This window comes from Ruditapes philippinarum, unplaced genomic scaffold (genome assembly GCF_026571515.1).
Source record: "Ruditapes philippinarum isolate M1 unplaced genomic scaffold, ASM2657151v2 ctg5694_1_1_1_1, whole genome shotgun sequence".
Taxonomy (NCBI): Eukaryota; Metazoa; Mollusca; class Bivalvia; order Venerida; family Veneridae; genus Ruditapes; species Ruditapes philippinarum.
This window is the reverse complement of record NW_026865839.1, coordinates 1-11,439: the sequence shown is the minus strand read 5'-3', so window position 1 is coordinate 11,439 and position 11,439 is coordinate 1. Positions and strand designations below refer to the sequence as shown.

The 11,439-nt window shown below is 31.4% G+C and overlaps 1 protein-coding gene across 1 annotated transcript; it reads right to left on the bottom strand.

Annotated features, from left to right (window-relative positions):
• Positions 1–274: 274 nt before the first annotated feature.
• LOC132730506 (guanylate-binding protein 1-like) lies at positions 275–11,175 on the bottom strand. The gene is made up of 11 exons (XM_060716463.1): positions 11,136–11,175; positions 9,966–10,032; positions 9,316–9,381; positions 8,721–8,950; positions 8,390–8,517; positions 7,212–7,321; positions 5,861–6,276; positions 4,893–5,167; positions 2,620–2,841; positions 997–1,093; positions 275–818 (listed from the first exon to the last, which is right to left on the bottom strand). The coding sequence occupies exons 1-11, from the start codon at positions 11,173–11,175 to the stop codon at positions 439–441; spliced, it is 2,031 nt and encodes a 676-aa protein (XP_060572446.1). The 3' UTR covers positions 275–438.
• Positions 11,176–11,439: the final 264 nt, after the last annotated feature.

Below are 11,439 nucleotides of genomic sequence, written 5' to 3'. Positions count from 1 at the left end.
TTGAAATGGTTTGAAATATCTATATTCTTAAAATAGCATCATTAACAATTAGTACGTCCTTTAAAAACACAGATTACATAATAAGCCTACAGCAATTTAATACAATTTGAAAACCCCCTTACCGTTTTAATACGTTAGTCGTTATTACTGTAGACGAAACAGGTCATAATGCAGGACACATATCGTAGCAGATGAGTGAAATATTCTGCGGTTTTTATTTCTGCGGTCATGAAACTGACCGCAGAAAACGCAGAAATAAACCGGAAAAAACCACTTATACGGTAAACACACGTTTTAATAACGCAATACCACATGTATTATGACACAGCAAAGCAAATTTAAATAACATGGATATCTTCTTCAAAAGCAAAACACATGGGTTAAAATTAAAATCTAAAAATATTCTCAGCATGTTAAATAAATAAAAATGTTTATGGTTTAGTCGTTTTTCCAAAACGCATTCCACATACTTGCACCAAACCACTTTTGTTTCCTCTCTATTTCTTTGTCTTTTAACTTCTTAGCTTCCTCTTGAGCTTTTTCTTGTTCCTGTCTAAGGCGTTTGGCTTCCTTATCTGCATCTTCTTGTTGCTTTTGTAAGCGTTTAACTTCATTTTGTGCTGCTTCCTTCTCCAACCTTTCTGTCACCATTGTTTTATACTTTTCTTGATCTTTTGCTTGCTGTTCACGGCGATCTTTTTCTAACTTTTCGTAATGATTTGCCAAATCTTGTCGCTGTTGTTTTAACGCATCCTCTTGAGCTTTTTGTTGTTTCTTCAATAATTCGTCGTGTTCTTCTTTGTTTCGTTTTTGCTCGGCTGAAAATGAATTGTCGTGAATCTTAGATTATAAGCTATGCTGACGTTGAAGATGAGACGGGGAGTGGAGAAACCGGTATAAAAAGTTTGAGCCTAAGTGAGTCATTATAATTTCAACATGGGAGTATCAAATAGCTAATAGTGAAGCTTTGTTTAAGTTAAAGAAATAATCAAGTACCTTCTTTCTCCTGCTGTGACAAGTTTTCATCAGCTTCAACTATTTTGGCTTCAGTTTTGGACATACTTTCTACAAATCCATACCATGTAGATATAATCTATAAATGGAATGAATAGGTTTTTACCGTATGATTACCTTATTATTTCTTTGAAAAGTATCAAAAATACATGTTATGTATTTATTCTGAGGTTCTACTTTAGAGAACCACAATAACGCAAGAGAGTTATAAAGTCATGAGATCGTTCATATCAGGTTAATTTGCAAAAAATGTCATAAATATTTAACAATAGAAGTCATTCTTTCTACAAATCCATACCATGAAGATAAAATCTATGAAAAGAATAAATCGATCTTTACAGTATGATTACTTTATTATTTCTTTGAAAAGTTTCAAAAATAAATGTTATGTAATTTTGTTTGAGGTTCTGTTTTTAGAGAAGCACAAGAGAGCTATAATGTCATGAAAATGTCATAATATATGTGTTTAACACTAGAAAGTCATTCACTTACATTGTAATGGAGTTTTTTTTAATTGAACCACAATTGGCATCATTTTAAGAATGTTTACAAGGCAATGTTACATACTAAAGAAACTATCTTCTTTACACAAGACCATTCAAGTGTGGTTGCATATCAAGTTCAGTATATAAACAAAGTGACTCTTACATTTAATCGTACATTTAATCAATGATGTTATATTTTCGATCCCTGAAGACCGTTCAGCACGACATTATTGCTGTGTATACATTTTACATGGTATTTCAGTTTTTCTGTTTTTCGCCTTTTCAATTTGGGTGGTTCCAGTATTCCTACTTGAATACTGTATAATCAGCCTTAGGATATGTCGCCTGCTTTTTAAATTTGTCTTTTGACGTCTTATCTGTGATATGCAGGCTTCATAACCTCAGATCCCCTTTCAAAATTCCATTTTATTTAGTTCCGCCCATTGTTTTCTCGTTTAGGGCACACGCATTCTTTTATTTGGGGACCATACGCCGCTTTTCATGGAATGACACTACTGTGTCACATTGAAGGTTCCATGATAACCGCCGTATGAATACATCTGCGGATGTTTCTAAATTTAAAATTTCACCATTTTAGTGTTCTGCTTAAGCCTGTGCTAGGGGGCGTGGACGGTAACTTGCACTTTCCATTACCGTCCATGAACAGGCTCAATAAAACCGAGCCTGCAACATTTTACAATTTTGCCGTTTTGGGCTTTCTTTAGGGCTTTTCACTATTTCTTAGAAATGTTTAAGGTCATACGGTTATGCTCAAAATCAAATATCGACTGTTTAAGCACCGTGGTTTCTGTAAGGAATATCTAACAATAAAAAGAAAAGGCAAAGAAACAAGTGGCACCGGAGCGGGGCCATTTTCAACTCTAAGTTCATGATGCATGAGATAAGGCCAACTGCACAATGCTGCATACAAAATATATGTGCTTCTATTTATTTTTACACTTGAAGATTTAGATAAAATATAATCTAACAAAAGGAATTTTACTTTTGAATTGGTAAGTATTATTAATTCGGTCCCAATAATCGTAAACATTTTCGATAAAATCAATAAAAATTAAGAAGATAAGGAAATATAGAAAGACAATATCAAAATTTCGTAAACCTCGTTCTCCTTGAAGTCTTTTAGCACACCGACGTATTCATCTTTGATTCTTTCCATATCACGCTTGTATCTCCGATGACCACCTGCTTTTTCATATTCTTCATTTACTATATTATTGCGAAGATACTTCATAGACAAACTATGCAATGTATTCTCACATTTTTCTCTAACTTTTTCCTCGTTAGTTGTTTTTATCTTGCCCCACATTGCATCCATTTTCCTCTGTAAAGAAATAAATACTTTGTAGTTTATTTCTAGTTTACTCCAGTCACACCGACACCATTAAGGTTTTCTGGTGGTAAAAGACCTTAGGTGCCTATCATACATGGATTCAGACAAAAGCACCTGAGAAACCTTCCAATAGCTACCTGGATATCTTTTTCTCACAAAAGAATCCAAGACTATGACAGAAATCGAACCATAATCGTTTACAGCCAAATGATATGGAGTCGGCGATCTTAATCACCCGAACAAAATTATAAAAATGTTATGTTTGTAATTGATAAAATTTGTATACTTTTCAAGTTAAGAAATATGACATTTGCTCGGGACAAGAATGAAGAAACATTTTACAAACATTGGCTGTTATTTTCAGTGTGCCTAATTATTTCAAACATACCTGACCGAATGACAATGATATTACTAGACACAAACAACAAAGTACTATTTCTGCATCAAAGTATAACCGTCACCTTTCAAGCTGCCTTACGAGGTAAGTTTAATGAGCAACACAAATTATGTCTTCCTAACAAAAAGTTCCATAAAAAGGACAACATAGATTGAAGCCAAAGTTCTTTTGTTTGGTTGTAACTTAAAAACCTTTCAGTGACCATTGTCGTTTAAACTACAACGTTGTTCACTTCAAATTCAGCATTTATTTTTTTAAATAACTATCATATCACAAAAGTTTTTTTTTTTATTTTCTCAAATCTTATAGATTTACTGTCGGGTTTTATTTTCCTGCGTGTTAAACACTGGCCATTTGACATTTAAGCTTGACATTAACCATTGTTATAGGCAGCAACACATCGTCTTAATATGCAAGACATTTAAAAAGCAAATTTATTTCGAAATTCCTTAATGAATGACCCGATTCTTAACTGGAAATAAACATCTAAACACGTTAATGAAAAATGTCATTTCAAGTTTAATGCGACCTTTTATTTGAGCACCAACCTTGTTATGGCTTGTGGAATATCATATAGAGATAGCTAATGTATGATTATTTTAAAACCGTATATAAATAACAAAGTATTGCACCTTACGGGAACATCTATTCACTATGATCATATAATTTGATGTATATATTTGACAATGACATTTAAGCTTGAGATATGTGTCTCAAGTGCGACAAGTCGAGTTCTTGTCCAACACAGTCAAGCATATTTATCTTTTATCCATCCTGAGAAAATGAACAGTTGGCCGGACATCAATATACTTTAAATATGACAAAGGTCAAGTGTTACCTTGGCATTTGATAAACAGACATTGATCTGTCTTGCGCTCATTGTTTCAATATTTTGTTCAAGAGATCATTTTAAAATCCGTCGATAAATGACATGTCATGATTTTTTTTACAAATATAGGATTGATAATTGAAAGGAGCTGCTGCACTATATGCTCCGCCTATCTTTTATAAAAAATATGATTTGTTTGTTAAATTAAAAGTAGCTAAACCAAGCAATTATCTACTCAATTTAGAAACATAATACATGGTTGATTACAAAATCGCGGATTGGCATCTGTAGCGCTGGAAAATTGCCAACTGACCTTAACAGTGTTGATGTGGCGCTAAATTTTACCAAACAAATCATAATTAACATTTTATACTCATTGATATGGAGTTTGTAAGCATCATATAATTCATTCGTTATCTTTTCATAAAGGAAAACTTTTAGCACATGCTATTTGACGCTTTATTCATAGAAATACTGTTTTTAATATGTAGCTCGTACGGTAAAATACATTGAAATGAACTTTTATCATTTTTATACAGTTTTTGAAATGTCTGTTGAAATCGTTAGAAAAACGTTTGGCATATCTGTATATAAATTATCTGTTTAAATAGAGAGAGCACATTTTTCATTGTAAATTTTCAGACATGTAAAAAGGATAATTTGTATCTGTCTAGTGTAATTTCTTATCGTAGAAAAGAAGATAAAATATCATTAAAACTAAAATGATAATGGATGTTAAAAAATTAACTTAACTTTTAAATTAAACGAAAACTTGGGCAACCCTTTGTCGGAATAAATTTATTGAAGATCTTTTACCTGAGCTTGCATTTCACATTTCGCTTGAAAGTCATGTACAACATTCTGTCGGAGATGATCTAGCGCTATCTTTTGTATGCTTGTGTAACGCTTCCCCAAATCGTTTTCAGATATTGGCAGCATTACTTTTTCCATTTCATTTTCAAAGATATCTAGAGCCTCTTTTTCAACTCTAGAATTCTCTATTTTCGCTACAGCTGTAAATGCATCATCAACATCTGGGACAGCACCGTGTTTGATAGCTGTTACGTAGTGGGTAGCTAGTGAAACGAACACTAGGAAAATAATGAAAATAAATGCTCAAGTTATTATCATTATAAGATAAAAAGAAAATTCTGAAAAAAATGTAGTAAAGAAATGAGAGGTTGGTAAAATACTAAGCTTTCATTTAAAGGAAGAACAATCAAGAAATCTTTAGAATTTAAAGATCCATAAACTGAAGAAAGACATTAGACATTTTGAAATTGTATTCAAAATCAGTTCTATATATAGAAGGCATGGACAGTTCAAAAGCAATCGTTTATGAGGCATTGCTGACTGCATAAGGATAACCCATTATTTCTAAATGCGGATTGACTGAATAAATCAGCAAGCTATCTGGTATGTGGGATTAATATGAATCAATACAGAAGACGCATCAGAATAATTAGCTGTAATGTCAAGTTCTAATAATAACCTCAAAATCTTGTTAAATATTTTACGGAAACGTTTGGGTAATTAATATGGTATTTCATAAACTTAATATGTGTTTCTGTTGTTGTTGTTTTTTGGTTTTTTGTTTTGTTTTTTTTTGTTTTTTTTTGTTTTTTTTGCATTCAGATATTCGTAGATGTTTTGTTTTTATTCAGTTTATAAGTTATTAGATAAAACAATAAAGAAGCATGGAAAAAAGCACTAAAATTAATCCTGAGTATATATGTCAAGATTAAATGACATACTCTCAATAATCATGGTCATTTACAACTTACTTTGTCCATTTATTGGTTTACTGATAACCAACGTCTTAGGTGGTATTGAGTATATGAAGGATGTAAATCGAGATGTTACGTCCTTGAACCTGGTAGATAACTGGGTAAAGCTCAAAGTTTCAAGATTCTCAAGAACATCAGCATCACCCGGAACTGGGAAAGCAAAGCACTCGCGTTTCGTAAAGTATTTTCTGATGCATGCTCTTGGTTTGTTGAACTGGTCTGCTTTGCTTTTATTCTCCGCTAAACTTTGCTCAAGATAATCGTTTTCTGTTATCTTGTTCCCATCTTTTATCAATTTTAGACTGAAATCTCTCAAACAGAGAACGAAGTCAGGAATTATTAGATTGATTAACTCATTATCCTCAGAAGATTTTCCACGATATCTTATATTACTTGCCATTTCTGTAACAAATCTGAGATACTTTAGTTAAGCTATTATATACAAAGTCTACGAGTAATATTACATTTTTACAGAATTATCTTGAACAGAATTGAATACTTATAATTAGAATAAATATGTTTTGTCTGTATTCATTCATTCGTTCATTCATCCATCAATTCATTCATTCATCCATTCATTTATTCATTCATTTATTCATTCATTTGAAGATTATAATACTATGAATACTCAAAAAGTTGCCTTTTTACAAATAAAATCTTTGGTATCAGAATAATGGAACGTTCACACAGTACTTTTACACCAGTGATGACCAAGGTACCCATTTTCTTATTATGTAATATAATGTTTTATTTGCATGAGTCTTGTCAAGTTTTACAGTGACAATTTGAATTAACTTGCAAGTTCGTGTTTTGTTTGATTTTAAGTTACAACGACACCGGTGAATCTCCAGCTTTATAAGTGGACGAAGTCTTCAGGTGTCCCTTTGTGCATTTTATCGGACACATGCAAGTATCAGAGTAGAATAACTGACATTGTTTAAGCTAACTGGATGATTTCCTGACATGCAAGAAGCCCCCGTGTCCTTGTGACTAAGGGCATCGACTTAACCTCGCTTGCTCCTCGACGCTTACACAAGACAAAGCTTGAAATACATGCAACAACCCAGCTGTGGGGGAAACAAAGATATTAGCACTATACTAGGTATTATCATTGGGAAGATAAAACATGCTAAGTTTATTATTTTCCCCGAATGTTAATTTTGCATTTTACGCATTTTAACCACACACAGATTCCAGGAAATATCTAATTAATTTATCCTTACATAGGAATGCAAAAAAACAACAATCTGACTAAATACAAATAATAAATTATTGTTTGATCAAAGGTTATAGTTAATACCTTTAAAACAATGTTAAACATTTTTTTCTAAAAAAGAGAAAAGGATACGTGAGTTTAGAGACGGCGTCGTTATCAAAAGCTCCCTTCATGTTGTAAACTAAACAGTTGCAAAGGAGTGTCGCTAGAGTAAAAATCTTGTTGTCATGACTTGGGTCACCCTGTCAAATGAAAATATCAGCCAAACGAGTTAAGTTGTACGCAATAATGTGAAAAGGACATATTGTTGGGCCTTATATCTATGTTTACTAATGATTATGTACTGAAAGTGACACGTTTGCTTTGAAGCAGTATTCAATATTTGTTTTAAAAAATAGAAGTGATAATATCTGTGTCAGAATCTGTACAAGTATATGTAAAACCAGCTTAAATGTATCCCATAGACTTAAGGTCTTATAACATGTACTTCTTTTAATAACCAACATTATCAATTCATAGTCAAATTTCACTAAAACCTTACCACTATACATCTACGTTTCCTTCTTAACTTAACATACGTGTTAAAACGTAATTGTCTTTTTTATTACTACAATTTCCATGTTCCATAAAACACAGTGAATTACGTCGACAAGATTAGTCAAAATATATAAATCTAAAGGAGAGAACATTATGCAAATCAGATATGCATTAGATACTATATATTATAATGGTTCACAAACTGAAAACAGTTGCAATGCTATCGATTCGAATAGGTATTTTTGTCTTTCAGAATAGCCAACCTCTTTTGTTTAACGAAAAGTGACAAGTTACTATATATTTAGATTTAATATAACATTGCTTGCAAAATTATTGTATTTCAATGTTCCTTGTTAAGCACATGCATGACAGATAAACTTACTCAGCGATAATTGTGTCAAGTGTGAATTACCTCTCTGAATTTGTATATGCTATCACCTGAATCTGTCGGAGATTATGGCTTTTATTGCAAATAGTTGTCCGTATGATATTTTATTATGAAGCAGTATATATTTTGCCTGCAGACAGTTTGAAAATAAGAGGGGGATCCTTAAAATGCTCCTCGAAACATCAATGAACCGTACTAGGGTTACAAAATGATTTTGATAATAAGTTTACAAATGAAGCGTCTAAAACTTGAATTAAATATACCTGCAAATGTATTTGCCCATTGTTGATGGAACTTAATTGTAAATTTAGATTTTGATTTATGTTGTACAATAAATAATATTTTACCTTTCACCGTCAAATGTTATTGAATAAACTTTGCATACCTTTTCAACATCGCCAAGTCCTTCGGTATCAAGAAGCAGCAGAACAGTGTTCGATAATTTGGGATGTATTTTACACCATGCCCAAATGCCCTTGGTTTTTGATTCAATCGTATCTCCCAGCGCGAAACCTAAACCAGCATTATCAAAATCAAAACTTAAGCTTCCAATTCTTTGTTGGGCATAACGGCAATAACAATATACTTGCGATATAATATTGTATCTATCAAAATAACATTTTAATTTATTTTTGACTTTAAAAACGATCTCGTTCTGTGAATTTTGCCATTGTTTGAAACTGAATGTATTACACTGACATAATTTTTTTAATTACCTTTGCTCGAGTCCGCCAGACGATTCATTAGATACGATTTTCCAGTTCTGTACACACCCGCGACGGCTACAACAACCATTGGCCAATCTATCTTTGCTATTTGATCAAACACTTGTTCCTCGCTCTTTAAAAGTATTTTAGTTTCTTCTCCAATTTCGTTTTTTACATTTTCGGCACCGATCAAGCACATGGGATGTTGGAATATTTCCATTTCATTTGGAGACCACCTGCTGCAAATATTATCACAAATTGTTTTAATTGTTTTATCTAAGCAAATCTATATAATATTTTTGTTCTTGTTTTATGAAATTTGACTTTGATTTGACGTTGTATTTTCAATATATGCTCTAAAACATATAAGAGGAAGGAAACCAATGGATGGCAATTCTCAAACTAATCAGAATTAAAACAATCAGCAAAAAAGGAAAACATATATAACTCCTAAACGTCGCCTTGCACAAGTATGAGTTAATAAATACAAAAAAGCAAAGTCAACGACATTGGTGGCGGGAATGACAAACATTAGAAAAATATTTTTATTTAACATTTTCTTATATCTATTGTCTTCAAATAATACATCTATATAAAGACTTACCGGCTTTGACTGGCAGACACGTCTACCATTTTTACACGTAATTCTTTGTCGAATTCATTGCCGGTTCTAAATGTATAACATAGATTTGATACGTTTGTTTTCAGTAAAAATACAAGCATCTTTAAAAAAGAGATTAATTTATCAAGAAGCATAATAATGATGATGTTTATAATAATAATTCCAATAAAGACAAATGATTTATGTGTGATAGCCTCCTTTAAAAAAAATGGACCAGGTATATGTATCATTTCTTTTAGGCGTCTTTTCCAATGTCTAATATTGCCTTAAATACAAAATTATAATACTTTCTGTTTGGTCGTTCCATTAAAATGCGTTATATATAATGAAAAATATAGATCATCTGTTTTCTTTAGGAAAGTGTTCTGAAAATTGTTTTTTACGTTAAAGAGCGTAATACGATTTACAAGAAATTAGCTAAAGATACACAAACACGGTAAGTAAAGACCCAAACATCCACGAGTTAAGTAGAATCTTTCACTTGCATATTTTGTGCATAGAAATTTATACATTATCCACATTAAATACTTAAGTTTTAAAAATATATTAACTTTTTTTTGCTCGCCCTATCACATGAATGTAAAAATAAGACCAAAAGAATTCACAAAATAATATCATTATATCACATGTACTTCTTATCAAACGCGTCTGTCTCTTTTGGTGACTGACTTTGAGTGGACTTATCATCCGGAGTTGGAGCTGAAATAAGAAAATAATTATGTATAAAAAGTGATTTTCTTGATTATTTTTGAAGATGATTCTTTTTTGGTATTATCTTAGAAATGTGCTTATGGATTTGTGTTACTGGTATTTATAAAAACTTCAGAAATATTATGAAATGCAGGAAAACAAAGACTGAATAAATTATCAGCCATTAGATAAAATATATCAAAACCAGAGTAAGAATTACATTTTATATTTTTTAAAAAGTAATAGAATTAATAGTGATATTGTACATGAAACAAAGTTGTGAATTACATTAAAAAGCATAAAATCGTATAATTCAAGAACAAGTTAATATGCAGAAAACATGGCGAGGTTTATGTTTAAGGAACGAAAATAAAACCTGATTGTGCTTGTTGAATTTTTTTCTTGGAATGTCTGGGGTTTTTTTTGTGGAGGCTATTTAGAATAAACAGATTTAAAATTATACAGTTAATACGTACAAAAAATGTTTATAGTAGCATTATGTTATTTTTTGAAATTAATAAGTAAACATATTTTATCAAACAATTTTCTCATAAATTATTGGCATACATCATAAGATTAACTTTGTAAATGAAAAAAAAACTAAAAAATGATGAAAGAAATGCGTATTTTTATTTTCAATACTTATACTGTAAAATTTATATTAAACTGCAGTGAAGCCTATGTTTCGTATTTTCATTGGTGTCATGTCGAACTTCGAAATTCAGCTTATACACAAAATTAAAAGGGATTTTTTCGAATTACCAGGTTAAATAGAGCAAAGTATATAATGAACAGAATATTCAAGTTTTTTATTTCTATTTATTATTAAAATAGGATTTATTTTCATGTTGTTGTATGAACATTATCGTATTTCCTATTGGCTATTTGATAGTGTAAAATATTTATTTTCATTCAACTTGATGAAAAAAATTAATAGAAAAGAACTAGAATATCCTATTTGTATTTCATACAAAAAGTGCGACTTCGGACAATAAAATAACACTTTCAGACATAATATTTTCTTTTGAGAATAGATAATATATAACATTTCAATACCTGTGTGGCTTTTTCCAAACTTTGGAAATGTGCAATCTTTGACCTGTGTTTCATACTTGACTGTTTATCTGAGTAATCGGCTGTTTTTCTGTCCATTTCCAACAGTCTAAACATAAATATATAATTAGCATGCAGCCGTTATTGTATGTTAACCACCATGCCAATTTAACTACCACGACAACCAACACTACCACCACTACTCAAACATTGCCACAACAACTGTCATTATTCTAGCATCACTAATGCTATGCTACTACTACTGCTGCAGCTGCTTCTGCTACAGCAATCTCAATCACCGTCCCGCCGCCTCCACCACTTTCTACTTGTACCATTGATACTACAATTTAAAATCTGGAAGAA

What these genes read in the sequence shown, in the direction of transcription:
- LOC132730506 (XM_060716463.1), bottom strand. Translation starts at nt 11,175, where the DNA reads ATGGACAGAAAAACAGCCGATTACTCAGATAAACAGTCAA. An exon ending in GTGTCTGCCAGTCAAAGCCG is followed by an intron (nt 8,951 to 9,315) that starts GTAAGTCTTTAT and finishes TAATATTTGCAG; the next exon opens with CAGGTGGTCTCCAAATGAAA. An exon ending in AATGTGAAATGCAAGCTCAG is followed by an intron (nt 2,842 to 4,892) that starts GTAAAAGATCTT and finishes ATTTCTTTACAG; the next exon opens with AGGAAAATGGATGCAATGTG.